The following is a 26,091-nucleotide window of genomic DNA, read 5'->3' as shown; positions in this document are numbered from 1 at the left end:
ATCTAATAAAAAGATTTTGTGAACAAAGCCAGGTTTTGGCGTGTCTGAATGGAACCGCAGTGCTGTTTACCACTACTCCAAGACTCGATATATTTTGGCACAGAATTGAAAACAAAAAAAAAAAAAAAAACATTTTTTGGGGTTACGCTCCCAGATCCCTGGGCTGTTTGCTAGCGTGCACTCAGCCTACTCGAGTTGTATAACGTTAGGAATTACAGCAGGATACATCTTCAAGTAGTTTTCATGATTAGATGCTTTTATTAAGAAGTAATTTCTGCAGAATTCTTTAAATTAATTGATTTTGTGATTTACCTAGAAAGAAGAAAGTAACCTGGGGTGTGACGTCTCTTCTAGATAAGCCAAGATTTTTGTTTATGCAAATTTTTATAGATAATCCCATGCTTTAAAGCAATTTGACTAAATTAAGCTAATCACCTTTGCTATTACCATTATAGTCTTGGCTTTCAGTGTCTTCTGGACATGCAAGTCACTATGTACCTCTCGGTTCTCGAGAGTTTCTGCGGTAAAGGTTCACAGTATTGCATACGCAACCCCCATATAAGCACGGAGAGCAGAACCTTCCTGCGTTACCACCAGCAACGCTCAGGGCTCTCAAGGCTGTTCACCTCTGCTAGGCAGTAAGGCCACGGTATCTTCATTCGCATTTACTGAACACGTTCAGTAAATCCAACAGTGTGTCATCATGGAACAAAAGGGTTTCCAAGGCAGATAGGTACTGCCTTGCTTTTTCTAGGGTGCCGTTACCAGAGAAGGTAGGAGCTGATTTCCAAGGTGCCGGCAGAGAGAGGAATAATTTAAAACATTGGTCAGACTGAACTTCTCTACCCTCAGAGGTTTCTCTGAGCCAGTCTGCCCTGTGTTGGGTACTTCCACGCTGCTTGTTTCAGTAGGGACTCAGTTTACTTCACAGGGCTCAGAGAAAAGCTACCAAGACCAAAGTTTTTAGGAGAGTCCCTTTCCCTCTTGCCTTCAGCTATGTATCAATTAAGAGGCATTGAAAATAGCTCCACACTGACTCTCATCATCAGCACTGGAAATATATCCTGAGTTCCTACAATTGTGGGCTTCATTCCACTGAGAGCTGTACGCTTTCAGTCTGTTTTGGTGGTTGCTGCTGCTGTTCATACTTCCTTGCTGAAAAAAAGAAACACTGATCAACACCAATTATACCATTTATTCTATACATGTATATATATCTGTATATATACACATATAAATATGATAACAATCAAGAAATAGACTTGAGATTAAAGAATGTAATTTCACCATTTAGCCACACAAGGTCAAGTTTTAGTCACTGCGTGGAACTAGTCCTTTAGTGTATGGCCTTGAAAAGGCTGAACAGCAGGGTCAAAGCAAAATGTCCATAAATTAATGGTGGAGAACTATGGCTCCATTCAGGTCTTTTAATTAACAACAAAAAAAATTAAAGACTATGGCTTCAGAAGTAATTCTTACAGATGACCTGAACAACTCATTAGTCACACAGCTGATCTCCACATCACTCATCTCCTCCACAATATACAAGCCACAAGCTAACAACTACACTGACTTCAAAATTAATCTGGTTAGAAAAAGGCAAAGGAGATCAAAAAGTTGTGTTCGGTGTGCAACAACCACCTGCAACAAATGCCAGCAGGCATTCCTCCGTAGGAAGCACATCCTTTTTTGTTCCTATAGAATTCGATGGCCTGGTTTAAGACTCTTTACATTAATCTTTATATTTAAAAGGTGGTTTCAACTCATTAAGTACTTCTTGCCCATCTTCTCTCTAGGCATGCGTGTACGGCAGATGTGAAGCAAGTAGGGGTGTTTCTCTGGATTAGCCCTCTGGAGTATCACAGTCATGGGGCTCATTCCTATACCCATCCTGACCTTCAACACCGAGATGGGAGCAGCAACACTTGTTGGTTCAGTAAAATTCTCATTTATTTTCAATTTACGAAGTCGAATTACTCGTGATTCCCCAGCCCTCTCGACCTTCACAATTCCATACACGCTTCTGACAACACTCAGATATTCCCAGCTCTTTTTAGCTTTGACACCGGCTCGCTCTGGCAGCCAGCCGAGCGCCGCACGGCCGCTCCCTCACGCCTCAGCCCCACGCTCCCGCCGAGCTCGCGTGGTGCCGCAGGCCCGGGCCCCCCTCCGCCCTGGTGTCCCCGCTGCACCAGGCCACCCCCTGCACCAATCCTCCCCGGTAACCCCGCTGGCCCCGGGGGGCCGGGGACCCTTTCTCCTTTGGGCTTACCGATGGAGTACATCTCCAGCTGCTGCCGCAGGCGGATCTTCTTCATGCTGTCGTAGAAGTTGGGCTCGGGCGGCGTCGCGGCGGCCGGGGGCAAGGTGAAGATGCGCATGATCCTCCTCTTGTTCCTGCGGGGGGGGGCGCAAGGCGGTGAGAAGCGCGGCGCGGCCCCACCGACGCGATTACACGTGGGGCGGGCGCGGCCGCTTCCCGGCGGGAGCCCTCGCCCCGCCCCCCCCCACCCGCGGCCTCCCCTCACCGCCGCGCGTAGACGAGGAGGGCGAGGCTGGCCAGCACCACCAGCAGGTAGACGTTGGTGGCCTCGTTCCACGCCTCGTGTACCGAGTAGTCGATGGCACCGCTGTCGCCCAGCGCCGCCGAGCCGCCGCCCGCCCCCCCGGCAGCCGCCACCGCCGCCATGGGGGAGAGCGGCCGTTAGGGGCGGCCCCGTGGCGGCGGGAAGTGACGTCAGGCGAGCCGCCGAGGCCGGCGTGAGGTGCCGAGGCCCGGCCGCCATCTCGGGGCGGCCCTGAGGGGAAGGGCGGAGGGTGGGCTCGGGGCGCTCCTCCCCGCGCTTTTGCTTCCACTCGAATCTCTGGGGGGAGAGGGCGTAAGATGGGGACGGCTTCTCCCCCAGCGGATGCAGGCGCCGGAGGGGGGTGGGGGGAGAAATAGAACAAGTCGTCTGGCTGTTACGGTGCCCGCGTCTGAGGAGAAAGGTGCGGGCGGGCAGAGGCCAGCGAGGGGTGCCTCCCGCACCTCCGCGAGCCTGGCGGGCGTGGAGGCGGGAGCAGCTTCACCCGCGTGGGCCGGGGCTCGCCCTGTGACGGTGGGATCGTGTGGGCCGTAGCTCCGCAGTGCGTGGTGTCGAGGGAGGAAAGAGGTTCAGCTTGTCACGAGCTTTCGCTCTTCACACAGGAACGAAATTTGAGAGTTTAGGTTGTCAAAATGGAAACAGCGCTTTCTGGAAAACCTTGCCTCCTTTTTTTTTTTTTTTTTTTTTTTTAATTGTGCTACAAAGGGACTTGCTGGATATTCAGATGCTGGAGCGACACAGTGTACTCCTATGCTCTATACGCTCCTGATGCCAAGAAGCACAATTCTAGGATTATGTCAGAAAAGGTGGAGCAGAGCAAGAGCTTCGGTTTAGAAACTTAGAAAGTTGTCTGAGCTGCTTAATGAGATGCAGATTGATTAGGCAGAGGGTGTTCCAACACACATACATGCCTTTTTTTTTTTTTTTTTGTACTGTCTGATGTGGCATGTTAGAGCTACCTGATAGGTTAGATGTGCTATCCTTTATACTCTCCTGCTTCTTTCTATCAACCTCTGGCCCTGATAGATCCTTTAGATCCTTTTACCTTATCTTCCTTCAGATACTAGAATTATTACAGTGTAGACTTTATGGATACAGTTCATCTCACTCTGCTTTACACATATCTGAGATATGTGCTTATGTTGCAGTTATTTGTCTTTACCCTTTATAAGACAATAGGGAAAAAACAAGCATTTGTAGGGCATGATTTAGCTAACCTATGTCAGACATGCAGAATGAGTCCTGTGCCCAGGGAGCCCTCTGACCCCTTAACTGAGGGAGTCTGGGCACCTTGCTTGGATGGCACTGGCTTTGCAAATGTCCAATCAGCCTGGGGAAACTGTCCTTTGGGGAGTCATTTTCTCAGTGCAAGGTGTGCCAAGTCATTTTCTGTCCATGCTATGGAACAGATTCATTTTAAAAAGCCTCAGATCAGGGCATAAAGGAATATGAGTGAAAATGCTAATATACAAAAACAAAAAGCTAAGGCACTGTTATCATGAGAAAAGTTCCTTGCCCCACATGGTGTGGGAAAGAGTAGAACAGCAATTAGACATAATTCTAGGTTATTAAATCAGGATGGCACCCATGCACAGAACTGTGGAAACCACTAAGAGAAAAAAAAAAAAAAAAGCATCTATCACTTATGCAACATGACACAAGACAGTTAATTAAGCATGGTTTCACAGGGATTTTAAACAGTTTCTCATGAAGTTGAGGGTTTTTGTTTGCTTTTTTGGTATGTTGAACTTTTCTGCTAGAGGCCTGAGAAGAAAGCATTACACATCTGTGGAAGAAAAGTGGAAAGAGTAAACATAAGTAACTTGGGTGCTCTGTATATTTCACTACTACCTCTAGGCCTCGATTGAGATCAGGCTCCCTTGTATGGGATGTAGAGAAGCTGTGTTTAAGCTGTATCTGAAGGCGCTTTTTATATTAACCCTGCAGCTCTGCTCTGGACAACATGGGAAGGGGCTGGAACACTCCAGGACTCTGCAGCCAGCTTCCTGTCCAGAGGAAACAAAGGCCTGTGCCCACAAAGCATGACTTCAGGTCTTGCGGTTTTCTCTGCAGCCTCCAGAGCACAGGAACAGACTCTGCCTCACTCAGCAGGTGCTTGCTTGATTTGTTTGATTTAATTAAATGCTCAATTTAAGGCTTAGATAATCCACCTACCCTCAACCTGGAAGATGGGCAGAAAGAGATTTTCTTTCCCCACATGCCCCTCTGAAGTTAGCAAATGGTAAGTAGTGAGCAGAACAGGGTTAGTTTGAGAAGCACAACATCTGGCACTGCAGTGAGTGTGACAGCCTTGCAAACCTGATAAAAAGGGGTTATCTCCCACTTGCTGGCCTGTAACAGTAGGAGTTCTGGGGGTGTAGGCCTTCTGCGTGACTTCCTTGAGGAATCTCGTTCAAATACCAAAACTGGTTGACTCTTAAACCTAGGTTAGCCTCTCCTGGTACACTGTTGTTTGCTTTTGTGTCAGTCTTAGGCTCCTGAAACACGTTCAGAAATGGGAATGCAAGCTGCTGTTGAATTTGGTCAGAGCAAAGTCAGGCCTTGCAGTTGTCATTAGGTGCGCAATAAATGGTGTGACCTGTCTGTGTAGATTATGTAGCATATTTATTTGTAGCTTGGATGAGGTGAGATGGAGAAACCAGCGCTTGTATATGCTGTTAATGCATGAAGACATCCATTGATTTCTCTTTTCTAAAGCTGTTTGTAGGGAAAGGACTGTCATTTTGTGGTGTGCCTGTATAGCATCTGACCTCCAGGATCCTGGCCTGTGACCAAAGCATGTAGGCAGCAAACAAATAATATGTAATAATATATGGCATTGGCATAAACTATTCTGGCAAAAGGCAGCTAATGGCGACCCAAGCTTAGCGGCTACATTTTCAACATTACACAGTAGTGAATAAGTCTGTGGAGTTTCAGCTATGGGTCAGACACAGCCCCCCACATGAACCAGCTCTTGGGGAGAAAAACACATAGCTGCCTGATTTGATTAAAAAAAAAAAAAATGCCCAACTTTTACAAAAGTGGGAACTTTGTTTGTTCCACAAAGAAATCTAGTGTGTGCTTGATAAAAGCACTCACTTTCAGTCCCATAGATTTATCAAGAGAATCGCTGAAAAGGATCTTCCACCTCTACAAGGAAATAATTCACTTTCCAAAAGTACTTAGCATCCAGCAACTGCTATAAATTTGACTGAAAGCTGCTGAATATTATCAGTTTTGAAAATCCAGTGACTTCGTATCCAAAATGTGAATGCTGGAATCTAACAGTAAGCTTGTTCTTTTGAAAATCAGGGCCAAAAAAATCTGTGTGTGTTGCTATATATAAATATATAATTTTTAATGGATTTTGAGTTACCCAGAGCTAAACAGAATCAGAAATTGCTGAGACATAAATATCACTGTAATGTAAATATATTCACCATTTAATCCTGATAAATACTGGATTATAGACTTCAGAACACAGACTGACAATTATTGGAAATCATGTGGTCATCTCAAGTATACAGTATTTCAATTAAAATAAAACCATAAAATCCTTTTTCTTTTTTAAAAGTACCATCTAGCATATAATTTATTTGGATGAACTCTACAAATATACGCATTATATCATGCTAGAAGAACTTGAGAACCACTTTTTTCTTGTTCCCAGGGTCTCTTGACTGTTGGTAAGACATTACAGTCATAATGATAGAATCGGTTTACAGTTGCAAATTCTGCCAAATATCTCACAAATTATATTTGGCAAACAGCACTGCCTCTGTTTCACAAAGATAATGATCCGATGTTTTGTTTATGTGGCACCAAAGGAAAATACTGTTTTAGAGCTTGTGATAGGATTTCAAAAAGTTTGTGTGGTGTCCTAAAGTTCTGATAAACTTAATAGTTACCTCTCCATTAAATACAGTGTAACACAGACTTTAAAAGTATCCTTCAAAAAAGGGAATGAAAAACCCAACTCTGTTCAGTTAAAGAGGTTGTGTCCATTTTTTTTCCTCAGCGTTTACCCAGACCTGCATAGCAGCTGGTGTGGATATGCATGCCAAACTTTTTATATCTGATGGTGTTGGACATAGGGATGAGTTGCCATAAGGGCTCACCTGTACAGAATTTAGTGTTACAGGAGTGCTTTTAGGATGTAGTCTGAAACCCACAACAAAGGGAAACATGCTACGTCAGACTTGAGCCACCCAGAAGCCTGCAGCCAGCAAGCAATTTGGAAAGGAAAACAGCATAACCTTGACAGTGCTATTCTTTGGATGACTCTGAGGAGAAAAAAAAAGGAGCAGTGGGCTTGAACTGAATCTGAGACTCTGCTCTGAGACAGGCTGTTTCCATTCTGTATTCTGTGATACAAACCTACGTGGTAAGGGCTAAACTTTATTGGGAAATCCACTGGGATTTTGTTTTGGCAACAGCATCGCACCAAGGGTAGAGCATACCATACCAGTAGTGGGTCCAGCTGCCTTGACATAGTTGGCACCCACAGCCAGACTGTCGGCAGGCTCCGCTGGCATGTCCTGGGTCTCCCTGTGTCCTCCACTTCTGGCACAGCAGTGTCTGGGGGGGGTTCAGTGTGAGAACCAGGTGCTATTTCTTGAGTTTGGGAGACAGTCTCTGCTTTGGTTCTTTGTCTATCTGGTTGGATGGGGTGGGCAGGGTGTGCTGCAGGACTGCTGCAGGGATGGCAGAGGAGGCATTGCCCAAAAGGGAAGGGCAAGGTGATGCCAATCACTGACCTCAGCAAAAGGGCTGTCCTGTCCCTGGGCAAGCTGCCAGACCCAAGGCCTTCGTCTTGGTGGTGGCAGCAGACAAAAGCCCTGGGACCACTTGGACCATATCTGCCTTGACACTGACCGCCTAGGGTGGTTTGGGGAGCCTCCTCTGGACGTTCTTGAAGGAGCTGAGCACCAATAGCAGACCTTCTTGCGTGGCCTGTGTCTTTGTGCAGCTTCTTTGGATGGACTTTTGGGATAGAGGAACAGGGATACAATAGGAAACCTGTCAATCATATAGAATCATAGAATGGTGGTGTAGTTTGATCCTACTCAGCAGCTAAACGGCACACAGCCGCTCACCCACCCTCCCCCCACTTGGGAATGGGGAGGGAATCAGAGGGGCAAAGGGAGACTCGCAGGTTGAGATAAAAACAGTTTACTAACAGTAACAGAATAATACGGTGACACCGGGATCAACGGGTAATGTACCACACAGCTGCTCACCACCCGCCTGCTCCCGGCCGGTGATCCCAAACACCAAGGCTCCCCAGCACCACTCCCGGAAGTGGCAGCCCCTCCCGGCCCACTCCTGCCTTTATATAGTGAGCGCAATGTCACATGACATGGACTATCGGCCAATCGGGGCCCAGCCCTCCAGCTGTGCTCCCCCCGCCCCCGCACACAGGTGAGGGCACTCGGACCTGGGGAGCCCCTGGGCTCTCAGGGTGCTGCAGCTCCTCCCGCTGCCAGACCAACGGGAGCTCTAGGCCAGCCCCTACCAGGACAAATGGTTTGGGTTGGAAGAGACCTTAAAGATCATCTAGTTCAACCCAACCCTCCTGCCATGGACAGGGACACCTTCCACTAGACCAGGTTGCACAAAGCCCCGTCCAACCTGGCCTTGGACCCTTCCAGGGAGGGGGCAGCCACAGCTTCTCTGGGCACCCTGTGCCAGCGCTTCACTACCCACAGAGTGAAGAAATAACCATCCCAGGAGAAACATTTTTTGTGAGAAAGGACAGGGAATGTGGGGTCCCTGATTTGAGCTTGAGATGAGAACCAGCAGCTGTTGTTGAGTTAGGCAGAGCAGTGGTCTTGGCAGGGGAGGTCATATCCACTGGTCTAGTGCTGGCTGGGACATGGATGAGGAGAGAGGGGCTTGCGGGCTTGCAGCTGTGAACAGGCCTCTTCCTGTTCATTCTTTGATGCTTTCCACCAGACATATAAGAGCTGCTTGTACTGAGGCAGCAAAGACTCCGAATGTTTATCCAAGGCTGTCATTGGTGGTGAAGACTGAAATGCCCAGCAGCAGAGAGAATCGGAAAAAGGGGAGGGAACTGCATGTAGGGCTGTCCTGCCTCTTTTTCCCTCTCCGTGAGGCCTTGCCTCTTTAAGAGAAAAGAAGCTAGAAATGTGGGAAGGATGGGATTCATGCAATTTTGAGATTGTGGAAGGGGTTAGTGGGGAAGAATGCAAAGATGGAGAGGGTGCAAACTCCTCTGATTTTACTGAAAGGCTGGAAGGAGGTGACACTCAAACTTGGTTGAGGTTGCACCAGATTGAGATTAAAAGGGACAATAAAGCACACAAATCCATGAGCAACGGGAGGTAGCCCCTTCAACTGGCATGTGTGGCTCTTCTGTCAGCCTTTGTATCTATCTGTCTTGTTACTACAGACTTGCTAATGCAAAGCTAATGAAATCTTTTATGGGCTTATGGAAGTTTGCTGGCAAAATACTGGTTCCAAGGCCATACATCCTGGCTATGTTTGGGCATGAGACTGCCACTGCTAATACCTAATGCTAAGCTGACCTTCATGCTGCCATCTAGTGTTTCCTCATAGACAGAAACAACATTCCAGAAAAGAAACTTTGAAGCTCTGTAATGCTGTATTTAGAACAAATGTAATTTATTCCTGCTGAAATACAGTGCTGGACAACACACAGGATGAAGGGGAGGAAAGACAACATACAGGATGAAGGGGAGGAAACAGGGAAGAGACATGTGGAGGACCCACTGCTCAGGCTTAATGTTTAGGGAGACACCTTTTGTTAAAAAGAAAAAGTAACTATTTCATCCAGATGCAGAGAGAAACATCTCCATGATAATTATTCAGAACCAGAATTTGTCCTCGTGTTTTTCACTCTGTGAAATTAATATGGCTGTTTGCAAGGTGCACGACAGAGCAAGAATCCAAGTAGAAGCTTATTTTAACTAAGAGAGACCAGCATAAGAAGCTTGTCAGATTCTTCTTGCCTGTCTTTGCTATTGTCGTAAAAAATGCATGGTATGTTTACTTCACAGCCATCAGATGCTGATTTTTCTTTCAAGTATACATGAGGTAACAAGTTATTGCTGGGGGCACAATGCAAAAGATTTGACTCTTGGCCCTTCAAAACTTGATCCCTGGCTTTGAGGAGCTGTAACAGGATGCTTTTCCAACTGCTGCATATCCTGGATTCATGCTGGAACTGTAGAACTCTAACCCTAATAATAACAACTCAAGAGTTCGTGGACTGGATGATGCAATTACAAGAGAGCATTCTTTTTCCCCAGGATTCTTTAAGGTATTTTGAGTCAAAGTCCAAAACAAACAGCAAGCGTCCAAAATCATTGTTCTCTTTTGGAGACCCTGACTTCTGAGCTTTCCTTCCTGACAACCTGAGCAGGAAAGCTGCCAGGAAGGAAGTGCACAAGTGAAAAATGGCAAAAATTAGCTAATTTAAGAAAATAGAGACTGCCCCGAAGGAAAAGAAAGCCATAATTAACAGCCTTTAAAGGGTCCCTGCTGTATGAAATCAGGTATGAATTTAGTCATTTGCAGGAAAGTTTTCCCATTTATAATAAAATTTTGGTAGGAATAGAACACACGTGTTTGAATGTTATGTATACAAACTGACTGCATGTTCTCAGTGCAGTCATAACACAGTTTGTTTAGGTGAAGAGGAATAGCAGCACAGAAAAGAACAGAAACAAACTCTTCAGCGGAAAGGATCATGTACTTCTCTGCTTACAAATCACCTCTCAAGTCAAAACATGAAAGTCATCTCAGACCCTTAGGTCTTTCAAAGACCTAGTCCACAAAACAGAAAGTCCTCAGGTGCGTAGTGGTAAAGTCCATGTGTCTTATTCATAGTATTCGTGTTTTTTCACCAGAGAACAAGTATATCCCAATCCCACCAAACAGAGCCTACTGCTGCATTAAGGTATCGTTATTCTTCCTCTCCAGCTGTTGGTACCAGGTTGTAACATCCATGTAGGTACCAAAAACTTTATCCTAAACACACTGAACAAAAAAACAGCCTTTCTTTATGCTTAGTGGGCTTTGAATTCAGACCCAATAGAGTTGTATGGTCTGAATATAGGGCTTTTATTTTCCAAAGCTCACATTTAATGTTCATTGTTGTGGAAGGAAGTCACACTGTCTTTCAGTTCCTTGTTCTCTCCCCTTCCATTGAGTCACAATGACACTCAGCAAGGATAAGTGAATTAAAAATTACATGCTTCAGCTCTTTCTAAAGTGCTCAGGATTTCTGTGGATTAAAAAAGAGCAAGAGACTCCTATTTTACAGCTTCATCTCCGAAGAGTGCATCTGAGAATACCACCAGGCAAAGGCTTGAAAACCAAAAGCCTGTGTCTGCAAGCAGTTTGTTCAGGATCTCCATCATCTGCTTGCTTACAAAGTGGCCGCATGCTTGCTGGCGTGGGATACGGGGCACATGAAGCAGTGGCCCTACAGCTCCAGAAGCAACCTATTCCCCATCCAGCAGAGCAGGGCTGCTGTTGGGGCTCTGGCATTGGGGTTCACCAAAATCTGAAGCGAACTGAGGCATTCCTTTCTGAGTGACCACTGCTTTTACTCCATGGGGAAGTGGATGAGGGCTTTGTGGATAAGACATGGGCCAAAGCCACAGGAATCAGCACAAAGCTTGTGGGGGACATGCCATGGACTCTGCTCTCCAGTCCTCTGACAGTTTAAGTGGACCATTTTTTTTCTAACTTCTTTTTTTGGTGTAATTTTTTTTAAAGAGAGTTTTTGTGTAAATGTTGCAAAAGAAAATTTGCTGTTTCTTAAGGAATTAATTTCCCCCCACACCCACACAACTTCATTTCTCTCCTTCCTCCTCTTCCCATGGTAGATGAAACATGCCAACGGGAAGCTTGCACAGCTCCAGCACTGGGTGGATTTTACTTTTTTTAAATCATAAGTTACAAGCTCAGTTGTTCTCAGTTTGGGGACAGAGATTTTGCCCTGCAGGCAAACTAAATAAATAAGAAGGACGTCAACTTCGGTATGTTGTTTGTCTCATGATTCACTATAACATTTCCCTAGTACCAGGCATGGCTGCCTCTCGGATGAGCAGAGTTAAAACTTTCTTGTAGGTGTCTAAAACCTCTTGGGCAGAAGGCCTTTCAGCTGGGTCCTTCTTCTTACATGCTGCATGGATGTCAAACAAATGCAGTCGCACAATGTCACTCCCTTCAACGTGGCCCAAGAAAAAATTGGAGACATCTGGGATTTTCCAGATGTCTGTTTTCTCGTCATAAGGAGGCATGAGGTCATCCTCGAAGGGCACCTCTTCTCCATATGGCCAACGCTGCTCAGGAGCTACAAACTCTCCCCGGAGCTCCCGATGACCACACTTCACCAGCCTGCCAGCGCTCCTGTTCACAACAGGCAAAGCATCCAAATCATTCACCAGGATGTGAAAGTCGCTTGTTAGGAGATACTGAGAGAGGACCTTGTCCAGGTCATTCGAGTCACACATCACTAAGGTGCCCAGAGGGCTGCTGTGCAGGTACCGAATGACACTCACGTAGTCTATGGCAAGCATCAACCTGCGATGCCACGTGTTTATGCCCTTGTACTTGGGGATGTGGAGAGTTTCATTCAGGCCCCTCAGGGAGCCTAGAGGATGGTACTCGGTGAGGATTGTGAACTGCTGCTCACAGTAGCCAAGCAGCCGGACAACATGCTTGCTTTGAAGTGCTTTCAGCATCTTCAGTCCGTGGAGAAAGTCCTCCTTCAGCTCTGAGTTGGTGAGCTGTGAAAGGACCACTTTGTTTTCCTTCCACTCAGAAAGAAAGACCTGAGAACACACAAGAGACACGTAAGACATGTGGAGAGCCTTCCACCAACTGCTACCAGCTGCCGCTGACCTCCGAGTGACTGCTACTCACAGCTGCAAATTACAGTCACCAGGCACAGCCGAGCCTTTCGGTAGGGCCATGTACCTGTCACAGCAAGCCCCTACCAATGTCATAATTACATCACGATTTCCTATGTTTTCTTTGGAAAGGCAATGCAGATGAATTAGATTTATTTCATACTACCCAACCGGCAAGTTTTATTCTGCCATGATTGTAGCACGCTCCACGAGCGCTTCACCGGTCTCTGGTTTTGCTTAGCTGAACGTCATTCGGTGTCAGGGAGGTGGCCCAAGGCTCCAGTCACAGTCTCCTACATGTTCTGTGCACCTTATCAGTAGCCATATGTCCCTGGATGTCTACAGTAATTAGCTGCTGCAAGGATAATTTTAACAGCAGTATGGGCATTAATTAGCCAGCAAACAGTGAAAGCTTTTTATCCACGGGAGACAAGAAAGGAAAACCAAACTCACCTTTTTCACAGCGCCTTCACCAACACACTTGAGTTTCCTGACTTCCCTATTTATGGCTTCGCAGGAGAGCCATGGGGAACAATTCTTCATCGCTCCTAATTTGAAATACCCAAAAGGGCACAGGCTGGGGTCTGTTTCGGCACGTCCCGAAGAGATGTAGAACTTGTTGAGGTACAGGTAGAGCAGGGCATTAAGGAGCAGGATGGCCGCAAGCAGTACCGCCAGCGAGAGGGACGGCACCTCCCTGGGAGGAAACTCCCTCCTAACGAAGTGGGGTTTCTTTTCCATTCTCCGTGCAAGACGGAGGCTAAACAGGACCCTCTTCCCAGCCCGGGGATGAACGTCCGCGGGGTCTTCTCATTGCGGGCCACGCAGCTGCCTCGCAGGCCCCGGCGGTCCTGGGCCCGCGGCCTACGGGAAGGGCCAGCGGTGGCTGTGAACAGCGGCTTACGAGCTCGACGCCCGCTTCGCGCTTCATCCCCCCGCCTTTCCAGACAGGAGGGCCCGGCCCGCCGGCCGCCCCGGCTGGGGACGCTTGACCCCGGAAAAGGCGGCGGTGGCGGCGGCACCGCCCCGGGGCGGAGCGCAGCGACATGGCGGCGGCGGCGGCGGCGGTGGCGGCGGCGGCGGCGCTGGGCGCGCTGCTGATGGCACCGGGGCTCACGCAGCCGCACGGCGAGGCCCGGCCGGCGGGAAGCGGGCCCGGGCCCCGCGGCGGGGCGGGGGCGGGGGAGCGGCCCTCCCCGCCGGGGCGGATGGACCAGGCCCTGCTGCTCGTCCGCAACGAGCTGCCCGCGCAGGGCCTCCGCCTCGCCGCCCTCTCCGGCTCCTGCCACCAGGTGAGCTGGAGGGAGCGGCGGAGGGGTTGTGCGGGTCACCCCCTCCCCGGTCTCTGCTGTTGCCAGCCCTGCCCCGGCTCTCGGCGGGGCGGCCGGGCTTTCCCGGCGCTCCCCCGGGGCTCTGCTAGGCTCCTTGGCTCTGGTTGTACCTTCCAGCCCCTCGGCAGCTTCCCTTGGCATTCCCCGTGCCGCTGCGCGAAGCAGGATCCCCTTTCACCCTCCTCACGAGCTCCCTTCACCCTCTTCTCCCGCAGTGCTTGTATCAGCTCCTGGCCTTCGTCCCACCAAGCAACGAGAGCCTAAGCAAACCGGGCACAGCAGTGGTAATGGTTGATACCCAACATCCGCTCACGCTGCGGCTCAACAGCTCTGTGGATGACAGAGAGCTCTGCAAGTATGTGGCCCAGCCCCAGTGAACACCTGGATAGCTCTATGCTTTTTTTTTTTTTCCTGGAAGTCGTGCACCTATTTATTGCCTGCCCATCACCTTCTTTTTCCTGACTGTTTAGACCTAGGTTTCAGTCTTCCCCCCTGCTTCTGTAACCTGTGGCGTACACTGTAATTGTGCTGAAAGTATCTAGGCACAAGCAAGAGCCAAAATGGTGTGCATTGAGCCAGCGTGTGCGAGCACCTGGTTTCTCTTGCAGAGTCTGTAGTTCAAGAAGACTGGTGACGTAGTAGGCAGTGCATGTGTGGTAAAGCATCTGTGTTGGGTAAGGGAGGGTAATGCTTGGCAAAGGCAGAGCCAGGCAGCTCCTTGAGAGATCACACTGTTAGGCCGAGTTTTCAGCTTGCCTTTCCTACAAGAATTCAAGCTTACAGCCCCCCAGATGCTGCCGTGGTAGCCTGCTCATAGCGGTGATGGCTCAGCAAGTTTCATTTCCTCTATCCTTTGCAGGATTCAGTATCATTTTGGAGAGTTTGGCAATTACTCCCTTGTGGTAAAGACCCTAAGTACAAGCACCAAAACTGTTTCTTGTGACCTAGTCATCAATGAAGGCCCTATCAACAGCTACCTCCGTATGTAATGCTCTGTTTTCCCCTTTCATTCTACAACTTGCATGTCTCCCAGCAGAACCAACCTCCTAAAAGGTTTATGCAGCCACCCATGCTGTGCTGAAGATGTGTCATGGGCTTGCTCCTCTCTCAGCATCTTACGTTTTATACATCTGTCTTGAGGCCCTGACCAGGATCAGACCTCTTCACATGATATACTGCATGACCACAACCTTTTTGCAGCAGGGATTAGCCCAGAAAAATCAGTGGGTATGTGTCCAGGAGGAGACAGATATTTCCATAGTTAATTCCTGCTTCCCTGCATGTTTCTCTATGTAAACAGAATCCTCCCTCTTCTTCTTTCTGTTCTTCTTTTCTCACAAAATGGGAAACAATTCATACAGTGTTTGTATTTTTGTTGTTGCACTTTTAATTTTAAACCTCACATTGTGATATTCATCTCTTTTTCAAGGCTGTTTCAAACTCCCATCAACGTCTCTTCCATTCTTTACGTTCAGCTATTCCTCAGTCCTTCCAGTTTTCCAGCAGTGTGATTTTATTTTGCCTTTTTTATGCTGAGATGTGCGGTCATTGAACTGCATTTTGAAACTAGCGTGCTTTTGGTTTGGATTGTTTTGGGGTTTTGTTGTGTTTTTTTTTCACTCTGGGACTCAGGCCAGGGATATGTGTTGCATGGAGAAGGTGGTGCGATGATTGGTGGGTTGGGCTTTTTGTCATGTTTGTGTCATGCTTGGCCAAGCCCAGGCTGCTGAATGGTTTTGTCAGATCGTTTATAGAGTTGTGTTCTTCTGTCTTTCATGTAGCTATTCTCTTTGCTCTCCTGGTTTACATGGGGATCCTTGCTATCCTGATTGTCTGGCACCTTTTTATGAAGTAAGTGAACAGTATTGTAATACCTCCTTGCAAGTGAAGTGGGGCCACCAGTTTAAAAACACGCATGTGGTAATGCTTCTAGAGTCCCACTGCAGCCCTGCTTGCAGATCAGATCCTGTTACCAGGTTGCCACGTGCAAGTTAAGTTGCGCTAGCTGTCTGATAATAAATACAGAGTGATACAATTTCCCTTGAGGGATCTCTTGCAGCCTTGTTAGCTTGTGTGTAGAGCGGTTGCTGCAGAGCAGCTGATGTCCCCTGTAAGCTCGCACACACGCTGCCTCACCCACCCATGACTTGGTCCCGGGTCTAGCCCTGAATCAGCAGTACAAGCCAGCGGGACCTTAGCGTGTGTAGCATAGGCAGCCTTCCATCCTGTGTACTGAATAACATGAGTCATCCCTGCCTGCCAACAACCCGAGAATAAAGCCCCCAGACCTGAGCTAGTGGTGGTGTAATTACATTGCTGCACTTAACTGAGGTCCCGAGTACTGGCTGAACATCAGTATTACACACGTGAGCTGGGAAAACAGAAATAGGGACTATCCCAACTTCTGGTTTATGCTGCTAAATAGTTGGTATTAAGATTAAATTGGCTACAAAGTATTGGTTTGTTTTATGTTTTAAACTGTTACTAATTTTCAGAATTGATCCAGTCAGAAACTGGGTTTACAAGAAACTGAACCCCAGAGAAACTGATCGCCTGATTAATTCTGTGAGTGACCACAGTATCTTTAATTTGCATTCTGTTGTGTTTTCATCTCTGAGGAACACACGCTCTCCAGACATCTGGGGACTTGTTTATTGCTAATCATCCTCCCCTGGTGCATGTTCTCTTTGGAAAATCTTATATTGATGTCAGGCAGGCAATTTTATATCAATGGAGAGTGCTGGACTGGGTTTCCATGCAACTCTAGTGGATTCCCAGTAGAGCTCTTGCAAGTCTTGAACATACAGCTTTGAGCCCTCTTTAGTTCCCTTGAAGCAAACATGTTGGTGGAAATACTGTCCCCTTCTGACATAGACAATGTACGGGAAGGGAAGAAATGTCAGCTTTCTAGCAGGATCTACACTTCAGTCGAGTTCTCCGGCAGCCCTAGAGCTGGCGTTGCCATGTGACCCGTGTTTTGGACTAGAATATAGATTGATCATCACAATCTGGGCTTCACATCTAGGAGGTCCAAACCTGTCTAGAATCAAAAGACTTGGGAGCAGAGCTCTGCAGCAGTCCTTGTAGTTGTTCATCCCCGTAGCCATGTTACAGTGATGTCTGCTTCTTATGCTGTCACTGGGGCTGATAACAGCGATTTAGAGAACTCGACTGGAAAGCAGCCACTCCTGCATTTAAAATGATTCTGCTGGTTTAGCTCTCTAAACAATCTCTCCATGGTGTCAGACAAGTGCTGAGAGGATGGGATGGATTGTTTGAGAGTCAGCAACTGGATCTGCTCAGCTCAGTTGTGAAGCAGAACTCACAGTGATGGCAAGTCTGTGGCTGCTTTGGACTGGACCCAACTCTCATGAGTCTCAAACCTCTTTTCACCTCATTTGTTGTTTCCACCCTGGTCAAAGGTGGAGTGTGGAGCATCTGCAAATATTATTGCAATATGGTGGAGCCATGAAGGGGTTAGAAGTAGCAAGTGGGGAAACAAAAGGAAGAGGAGGATGGGGAGAACAAAGACAAACACAGCAGGTGAAAGTTTGCAGTTTGCTGACCTCTGTTCCCTAGGCGGCTGATGCAGCTGCTGACTTGCCCTTCACGTGTCTTGTTTCTTCCCAAAGGAGCTGGGGTCCCCGAACACAGCAGACTCTGTTAGCAGTGATCCTACCCCACGTTTGTGGAGCACAGCCTCTCGGCAGCGGCTGCGTTCCCTGGACACATTCCGAGGGTGAGCGTAAGACCTTGCTCAAAAGTGACTCTTCCAAGGGGAATGAGACTTTTCCAGTGGTGGTTTGACAGCCCGTGGAAATATATAGCAGGTGGATAGTTCAAGGGGGTCTGTTTACTTGGAAGATAAGGTTTTAATTCTTGGATTTTCTGAAACGCTTTGCAGTTGATCTAGTTTGAGGAAACATTAAAGTTGTGGCAGAGGGTGGAAAAGAACAACATATGTTCTGTGCGAAAATGCTATGTGAGGAGCTTACTTTGGTTCACTGCCACTCCTGATCTTTGAAACGCTGCTTCCTGGTTGGCAAAGCTGGAAACCTTGTGTATAGTCTTGCTTTAAAAATAAAATAAACCAGATCTCACAGTTAGGAGTGTTTTAATGGGGGATAAACATTAACTGTGTGTTCATATACATGTATTTCATCGACATGTGATGCTTTGTGTGTGTTTTTGTTGTTGTTTTTTTAGGCTCTCTCTTATAATTATGGTGTTTGTTAACTACGGAGGAGGAAAATACTGGTTCTTCAAACATGAGAGTTGGAACGGTAAAGTACAATTGAGAGAGTTAATCTGGTTTCTGACTGCAGCGGTGTCTAGATACGGTCAGCACTGCAGCTGCTGCAGCGAGCTGTTGCTCGGCTGAAGGCAGGGACACTGTGCCAGTTTGCCTCGGCAGGGTGTCTGGCCTGTCAGGTTAATGGGCAAAGCAGCGTATAGTCCTGCTCATCACACGGTGACAGGATGGTTTCAGATCACTCTCTGTGTGTAACCTTTTAATTTTTGACACCAGTTCCTATCTTTAACTTTTCTGTGTTGCTTAATGACCACAGTCAAGCTGATGGTGCTCGATGCTGTGCAAACATAATGCCTTGACTGGCAAGCTGGTGGGGACGGGGTTGGGCAGCGTGCTGTTCTAGTGGAGAATAGCAAGGATCCCATCCCTGAAATCTTTCCCAAGACACAGCAATCAGTTCTGACCCTATTTTTGAAGAATGGTAAAATCAGGGAAGGAAGATGATTAGCTCTTTGTAAGTTTTCTTTATAACGTGTTTTAGATTTTGGGGCATCAAATAACTGCAAGCAGCCTGCAATTCCTCTGGAAACTCAACAATAATGTTGTTAAAATTTAGGGAGGTTTTGAGGTAAATAACGTGCTCCTTTGTATTTCTTTGTAGGATTAACAGTGGCAGATCTGGTGTTTCCATGGTAAGTCTTCCTGAAGAATAGTTCTTGTGTCAAATGATTCTTTATGTTAAGGGTTGCAAGGAGAATGTTGTGTGCACCTTGCCTCCATGTGGATATGTATTTGGAGGGGTGAATTTGTGTTAAACAGTTGATAGGAATCTGCCCCTCCAGATAACAACATCATCCTTATGAACCAGTAGAAGAGCTAAGTGCTTTTGGCTGCCCCACACCCTCCTTGCTCCCCCCACACAATGTCAGTGGGACGCCCAGGGTGACCTTGCTGGTGGAGATGCAGTATCCCTGAGGAGCTCATTGCCATGCTGCTGTGTTGAAGGCAGTCAATCGGCAAGATTCAAAGCTGGACTGATGTGTAGCCAGAGATAAAATAGCCAAGGAAATTTTGGATTAAGCTAATCTCCCTATAACCAGAGAATGGTCTTTCAGGGAAGCGATTATCCCATCTGCCCCTAGCATGCTTCTCTAAAATACACACTGGTTGTGGTTACTCTTGGAGATGGGAGCTGGATTTGGACTGTGAACCTAATCTAGAGGGGAGGAGCAGGTCAGTTCTGAATTTGAATCATAGATTTGCACCTTGTGTTTTTCTGTTCTGAATAAGCTAATTTGACTTTGGGTAATGGAATTTTTTGGTGGCATATGTATTGCTGCAAAAACCAGAATGCAGTTACTTGCCTGAACTTTATTGCCTCCACTGAAGGAGATGGAGAGGTCCCATAGTGCAAGCTCAGTTGTTTGGGAATCAGCAATCAGAAGAAATAAAGTTTTCCACTTTCACTCAATGCATGCATTTCCGTGGGCCAGTGCAGGCTACTCTGTTAGCTGTAGTGTTTGCTGTCACGCACATGTGTGACGAGACATGTCAGCTCCATTTCCCATCTGCTCTGTTCTCCAGGTTTGTGTTCATCATGGGGACTTCAATATCGTTGTCAGTCAGCTCCATGCTGAGGTGGGGAAGTTCCAAGCGGAAGGTGCTCAGGAAAATCCTCTGGAGGACTTTTCTGCTAATACTGCTGGGAATCATAGTCGTGAATCCCAATTACTGCCTTGGACCATGTGAGTGGAACTTGTTCTCTTCCTTGTATTTCTGCAACTGTTGTTCTTGCCTCCTTGGCTGGGCTGTTAAGAAAACAGCGTTAGCCTTGCTGTACTGACCAACTGCATGGGGACAGTTTGATGGTATCGTGTAGAATGCTGTTCAGTTCTGCACCGGTGCAATTCTCTCTGTTTGACCCCTGTGCCAAGCACTGTTAATCATCTTAGAGGTGGCTTGCCCAGGGTTATGATTTACAGAAAGTGGGGTGGCAGAGTTGGAGGCGTTCCCTGCACCCGCCAGTGCAGTGGGTCTCCGCTTTCCCTGGAGAAGGGCAGCTTTTGTATTTACAAAAGAGCACGTCTGCTCCTCTTCCACATTGCTTGCGTGTTTTGCAGTGTCGTGGGACAATCTGCGTATTCCCGGGGTGCTCCAGAGGCTGGGATTCACATACCTGGTGGTTGCTGCTCTCGAACTCCTGTTTGCAAGAGCTGGGGCTGAGAGTGAGACCTTGGTGAGATATGTGGGGAGATGACAAGTGATACTGCAGTAGGGGTTGGGAGATTTCACTCTTGTTTGGGCACAGAGAACACACGAGAAAGGATGAGAAAACACAGAGCATCTTACCTGGTGTGTAGCACCACGTGACCTGGCAAAAATTTCAGGGAACATGCACCCTTCAGTGAGCCGGTCTGCATTTTATCACCTCTGTATTTGAAGATTTCACCGATCCATTCAGATGGTGCTTGAAGCAGGCATTCCCAGACACATCTGATGACTTTCCACTGCCAAAGGACGCCAGGGACAGGCATCTCTGTGCTGACTCCTGTGGCCTGTGTTTTGTCCAGTTAATTTTGGCAGTGTTTTTTCACAGCAGGGGAAATTAATACTCCTTTTTGGCCTTTCTGGAGTCTGTTTGCCCAAAAGGCTTTTGTTCTGCTCATGAATCAAAATTCCTTTTTGACATTTTCCAAGCTAAAAAACATTGTGGCCTTTTGTTTTGGTTTGTTTCTCCCCCTCCCCCAAGTAACTAAGTGTCTGGAAATTGTTTGTGAAGATGAAAGGTCTATTGGTAGAACCCAGTTTTGTAATGACAACAGTTCCCTCTTGTATCTGGGGGACTGCCTGCCAGGAAGTACAGGATGTCCCCAAGGGCATGGTTTCTACTTGCCAAGCTAATATCCCCCTCCCTCCATCTCACACAGGAGATGCCATGTCCTGCTCTGCAGGATATTCTCCCCTACTGGCCACAGTGGATTTTCATTCTGATGTTAGAAGTGATTTGGCTCTGCCTGACCTTTTTGCTACCAGTGCCAGGTTGTCCCAGGTAAGACTCTACACTCAGACTACTTTCCATGGGGCATCGGACTGGTTTTCTTCTACTGAGTAGAAAATAAATGTTATTAGCCATAGGGAAAGAATGAACAGGAGAGCTTTTAAGCCAGCAGGGTTAAGGGAAGCATCCATCATGTGAAAAAACTTTCTTTACTTTGGTACTAAAGTACTAGGTGTTATAAAGGTGACATCATTGTTCCTTTCCACCTAAAGAAGAGGATTAAAGTCTCTCCGAGGTCTGTGATCAGCGATACATGATCATGGCAATGTCATCCCTGTCTCTATCTTTGCCCCTTCAGAGGGTCAGCACCTGCAGAGCAGCTGGGGCAGCTGGCCAAGTAGCCAGGCCTGAACTGAAGCACTGCTTTAGGCTCCTGATACTGCCTGTCTCTAAACCCAGCTGCTCATGGCACTGGGATGATCAAAACAGGGTGGCCACCAGCCAGCTGTCACGTAGGACCTGTGTTTCACTGTGTGCCTCTGGCCAGGGAAAACATTGAGCATTTAGAGTGCTGGGCCAGTGGACCAGCTACTATTGAGGTGGCGCATACCAACACTTTGTGCCACAACCTGTTTGCTTCTGTCCTAGGGGTTATCTTGGTCCTGGGGGCATTGGAGACTTTGGAAACTATCCCAACTGCACTGGAGGAGCAGCTGGTTACATCGATCGTTTGCTTCTTGGAGAAAAGCACATGTATCAGCATCCCTCTTCAAGTGTAAGTAGCTTTTGGTTTGCAGTATGAAGCTGCAGGTGAGCACTGAAAACAGCTGTCCGGAGGGGCTGGGGACTTATGCCTGCAGGGGGGTGGAAGGGAAGGGAGATGGACTGCTCAGGTGCCCTGTAACAAGTGCGTTCTCTCTAAGGTGGTTTACCAAACAACGATGCCGTATGATCCTGAAGGGATCCTGGGGACCATAAATACCATTTTTATGGCATTTCTGGGACTGCAGGTACCTCTTTTCTTTCCGTCTGTGTGCCATTATGGGAAGATTTGAAGGAATCTTGGAAGTGGGGAGGCAACTTAGTTTCTTTATTTAAGATCCAGACGGGTTCTAACAAAACCTTTTCCAGAGCAATGCTTTCAGGCTGACTTAGCCTGAGATAAGTGTCAGAGAAGTGGAATCTTACCTGGCAGTAGCCTGCATTAGATAAACCAAGACTTCTTCTCAGTTTTTGTAAGGGATGGACACAAGAAGTTTGCAAAATATCCACCCAGAAACTTCCTTTGCTTGTTTTAAGGTTGGGCTTATGTTGGGTGTAGGCTGGCTCTGCGTGTTGGAAAACAGGGCTGAGATCCATAGACTTCAGAGCTCCCTTTTAAAGATACGGTTTTAAAGGTCACAGCTGCACAGGTTCCCCGTTGCCAATTTTCCGCCTGACACACAGCGCTAGCCATCTCGCACAGGTGCTCTGGGTGTGCTCACCTTCCCAGGCACAAGGGAGGCAGGGGTTCACATTCGCGTTCCCAACATCAAAAGCTCACAGCTCACCCCGGTGTTTAAAACAGGCTATCACGACACTCTTTGATGCAGTTCTAGTTAGTCATTGCTGGCTTTTCTGTTTGTGCAGCAGTTGTCAACCAAACTGAAACTCTTGTCCTGGGAAAAGGAATGTTACCGCATGTAGCGCCGGGTAAAAACTGATGGGGAAGCTCTGCGGGGCAGAGCTTGGAAGGGAAATGTGACACTGAGGAACGAGTGAGTCACCAGGACACGTTTGTTAGTGGTGCGTGGAAAGGAGCGTGTGCTCCGAGCAGGCCAGGGCGCAACGTGGCGCTGCGGAGAAGCTGCTGGTGCTGGCTGGGGAGTCCGTGCGGTGACGTTCCTCCGTGCAGTCCTAGCTGAGGGAGACAGAGCTCCAGCCACATGGCGTTAACAAAGTTGCTTGTCCCCTTCCTCGGTGGTAAAACAGTAGGGAAGGGAGAAAAGGTGCACCTCCGTTGCTGAGTGGGTTGCATTTAAATATCCGTGCCCCTTCCTTGAAAAGAGTTCCCATTCTGAGCCTTTCAGCCACTTTTATAAATCCTATTCATGTTCTCTGTCTTAGCACAGGTAGCTGGTGGCAGATATATCTGGCTCTTGACATGTAGTTACATTTATGGGCACTGATTCATTTTTTTTGTATTCTTTTTCTATTAGGCAGGAAAAATTATCTTGCTCTACAGAGACCAGCACAAACAAATTATGAGTCGGTTTGTCATGTGGAGCATAGTAATGGTAAGACATATACTTATGTAGCTCTTTAATACACGTGTATTTTTATGTAACACAAACTTAGTATTTCTGAAACACATTGCAGTGGTTATATAAACCTTAGCAACTTTCTGTTTCAGGGAATTATTTCTGCTATCTTGACAAAATGTTCTAAAGAAGAAGGGTTTATTCCCATAAACAAGAACTTATGGTAAGCACCGAGATACAACTGTTCGTATGATTTTGTTAAAATTACTATTTTACCTTGGAGAATGTTTTACCTTTCTTATACTGAGATGTCTGTATCACATAGTTCTCTAAATCTTTCTACTGAAAATGTGTGTAGGTCAATATCGTATGTGACAACCATGAGCTGCTTTGCCTTCATCCTCTTATTGCTCATATATTACCTTGTGGATGTCAAGAGACTGTGGTCGGGTGCTCCATTTTTCTACCCAGGTCAGTAAAATCATAGCAGAAATGTATTCCTTCCAACCCTTTCTGCACTGATACTATCCTTTGATGTTTTCTGTGCTTCCCTTGTCTTTAAAAGAGTTGGGATTTAGGATGAGGTAACCTGAAGGATGTCAGAATGATTAACCTGAACTGAATCTTTGCATAGAACTGGGACATTCAAGGCCAGATATTCAGGAGAGAGGGACTGTCAGATCTTTAAATGAGGGCTGGAAGCTGCTATTGCCCAATGACTGTTCTCAGTTTGGTGCCGAGTTAAGGTCCCAGGGAACAGTTGCCTAGTACCAAGCAAAATACCACAGCTGGTTCGTAGTTTGTTTTGGAAAGGGCTGCTGAGACTTGGGTAACCCAATGCGAAACTCCAAGGCCTGTCAGCAGAGTACTACCACTTCTGAAGACGTGGAAGATGAAATCCCCTGGGCAGCTGTGTAGGTTCTGTGTCTGTGTTTTTAGATAAGCCTGTCTCCCAAAGCATCCCCCTGTGGTTTTAACCACACTGGGCTCTTGGCGGACACCCAAGTACAGAATGCAAACCCACGGCAGAGGGAACCTTTCAGCCGCTTTGGTGTCTGGACAGGAAGATGGGTAGGGCCACAGCATGGTATTGTATCTCCTAACAGAAATCCCAGAGCTTTGAAGGGCAGTCAGCATGTGTTTGTAAAGGCAGTAGATCTGACCGAATAGGTTGGCTCTTGGCCACCCTGAGGACAATAACTGTTACTATTCTCCTTGTCAATAGAATTGCAGGATGCCGATTTGGTCATATTTTCAATTTAGCATATAAGTTGTCCGTATTTCTTTTCGATAAATGTTTTGGGGGAGAGAACCCTTCAGACTGTATTTGAACGCACACGTGTGTAGCACCTTTGGGGCAAGTAACATTAGCTGTTGCGATTTGCTGCTGCTGTCTCAGTGCCACTCTGCTTTGTAAGCCTGGCATGCCTCTGCCTGCTCACTCTGAAGCGAGCTCGTACCTGCTCTTTCAGATGGTATGACCTGTGATTACTTTCAGGAATGAACTCAATCCTGGTCTACATTGGACACGAAGTGTTTGAAAACTATTTCCCTTTTAAGTGGAAGATGCAAGACAGTCAATCCCACGCAGAGCATCTGACTCAAAACCTCACCGCGACAACTCTTTGGGTCATAATATCCTATTTACTTTACAGGAGAAGAATATTCTGGAAAATCTAACAGACATGGTCAAAGTGTAATGGGCCTAGATTCTGATGGGGCAAGTGCATATAAGGCGGAGTAGCCTCAAATACTGCCACTCATGCTAGGCTGTATGACTAAAAAGGGATACTAGTTCAAGTTTACAATGCCATGGAAGCTGTCATCAAGACTTTTATGTGATTTAAGGGACAGTGTTTTCCTATTTAGCAAATACTTAGGCTGCTGCAGTTGCTCTCTTTCTGTTTTCTGTATTTTGTAAATATTTTACTGATCTCCCTCCTTCATATAGAGAAACTGAACATATTGCAACAGCTGGGCAGTCAAAGACAGCCTGATGGTGCTTATGAAAGGAACTGCAAGGGATCTGGGTGGCGATTGCAAGGGGTTATTATCAGGATGGGACTGTGGGAATGGCTGTTGCATCTGACAAGGTACCCCCTTACTCACCCGGCCTGGGTTTGTGCACACCCCTGGCACCTGCCCCATGCCTGCACCACCCTGGCTCCTGGCACACATTTTTTTGACTTGGGAGCACCAGCAGCATCCTCAGCCCTGCACTTGGGTGGGCAGTGCAGTGACTGAGAAAGCCCAGGGCCACCTCTTTGTGACAGCATGCTGCAGAAAGTGGTGACTCAACTGGTCATTCTTCATTGTGTTCTTCCAATTTGCTCTTGGATCAAAACCTTAGGTTTAGGATCCTGCTGCCAAAGATCTCTTCTATTGGCTTATTAATCAGCAGCCTGTTGGTGCATGTTCTGGGCCTTTGTGTTGCACACCTTTAGCACTGATGAGGCCTGAGTTTCATGTGCTACACTCTAAGAGTGCAGACTTTGTATAATCACTTGGATATGACCAAAGTCGGGTCAAACCAATCCTCTTTATAAATGGATTTAGGTAAGGGCCCTGAATCTGAAAACCAGCAAAACAAATAGAATTCAGCCAAAAAAGGAAGAGATAGCAGACCAGTTCAATGTAAGATAAGTTTCTAGAAACTCCAGAAATTCACTCATGCTGTGATTTCCAAACTAGCACTAATAAAAAAAAAAACCTGAAATACCCTGCTATGTTTTCTGTGTATGTATAAAGACAGAAGGAACTAAGATGCGCACCTTAGT

At 47.1% G+C, this 26,091-nt stretch overlaps 3 protein-coding genes across 9 annotated transcripts in view; 1 reads left to right on the top strand and 2 right to left on the bottom strand.

Moving 5' to 3' along the window:
- Window positions 1–2,771, bottom strand: part of SMIM19 (small integral membrane protein 19) — a 14,685-nt gene extending 11,914 nt beyond the window's left edge. The window contains exons 1-3 of one of the 3 annotated variants that reach the window (XM_042796423.1): window positions 2,529–2,749; window positions 2,273–2,397; window positions 236–1,155 (exon numbers count right to left, since the gene is read on the bottom strand). In XM_042796423.1, coding sequence (XP_042652357.1) covers window positions 1,088–1,155; window positions 2,273–2,397; window positions 2,529–2,689 — 354 coding nt within the window. In that variant the 5' untranslated portion in view covers window positions 2,690–2,749 and the 3' untranslated portion in view covers window positions 236–1,087. Of the gene's footprint in view, window positions 1–235; window positions 1,156–2,272; window positions 2,398–2,528 lie in introns of those variants that run through there. The other 2 variants (XM_042796424.1, XM_042796425.1) reach the window with 2 other exon arrangements.
- HGSNAT (heparan-alpha-glucosaminide N-acetyltransferase) overlaps window positions 1–26,032 on the top strand; it is a 26,339-nt gene extending 307 nt beyond the window's left edge. Inside the window, exons 1-17 of one of the 5 annotated variants that reach the window (XM_032997756.2) lie at window positions 1,898–1,931; window positions 14,040–14,179; window positions 14,684–14,805; window positions 15,606–15,675; window positions 16,320–16,389; window positions 17,457–17,563; window positions 18,031–18,107; window positions 18,738–18,768; window positions 19,661–19,821; window positions 20,197–20,312; window positions 21,004–21,125; window positions 21,723–21,849; window positions 21,998–22,084; window positions 23,273–23,350; window positions 23,467–23,537; window positions 23,673–23,785; window positions 24,813–26,032. In XM_032997756.2, the coding sequence (XP_032853647.2) occupies window positions 14,112–14,179; window positions 14,684–14,805; window positions 15,606–15,675; window positions 16,320–16,389; window positions 17,457–17,563; window positions 18,031–18,107; window positions 18,738–18,768; window positions 19,661–19,821; window positions 20,197–20,312; window positions 21,004–21,125; window positions 21,723–21,849; window positions 21,998–22,084; window positions 23,273–23,350; window positions 23,467–23,537; window positions 23,673–23,785; window positions 24,813–24,994 (1,602 nt within the window). In that variant the 5' untranslated portion in view covers window positions 1,898–1,931; window positions 14,040–14,111 and the 3' untranslated portion in view covers window positions 24,995–26,032. Of the gene's footprint in view, window positions 1–1,796; window positions 1,932–13,533; window positions 13,786–14,039; window positions 14,180–14,683; window positions 14,806–14,860; window positions 15,052–15,605; window positions 15,676–16,319; window positions 16,390–17,456; window positions 17,564–18,030; window positions 18,108–18,737; window positions 18,769–19,660; window positions 19,822–20,196; window positions 20,313–21,003; window positions 21,126–21,722; window positions 21,850–21,997; window positions 22,085–23,272; window positions 23,351–23,466; window positions 23,538–23,672; window positions 23,786–24,812 lie in introns of those variants that run through there. The other 4 variants (XM_032997754.2, XM_032997759.2, XM_042796422.1 and 1 more) reach the window with 4 other exon arrangements.
- Window positions 9,210–13,259, bottom strand: POMK (protein O-mannose kinase). The gene is made up of 2 exons (XM_009975885.3): window positions 12,947–13,259; window positions 9,210–12,415 (listed from the first exon to the last, which is right to left on the bottom strand). Exons 1-2 carry the CDS (start codon window positions 13,232–13,234, stop codon window positions 11,642–11,644), a joined length of 1,062 nt encoding a protein of 353 aa, XP_009974187.3. The 5' UTR covers window positions 13,235–13,259; the 3' UTR covers window positions 9,210–11,641.
- Window positions 26,033–26,091: the final 59 nt, after the last annotated feature.

Source organism: Tyto alba, unplaced genomic scaffold, assembly GCF_018691265.1.
Source record: "Tyto alba isolate M040663 unplaced genomic scaffold, T.alba_DEE_v4.0 Super-Scaffold_23, whole genome shotgun sequence".
NCBI classification, from domain to species: Eukaryota; Metazoa; Chordata; class Aves; order Strigiformes; family Tytonidae; genus Tyto; species Tyto alba.
Note: the sequence above shows the minus strand (reverse complement) of the source record. Positions and strands in the feature narration are given on the sequence as shown.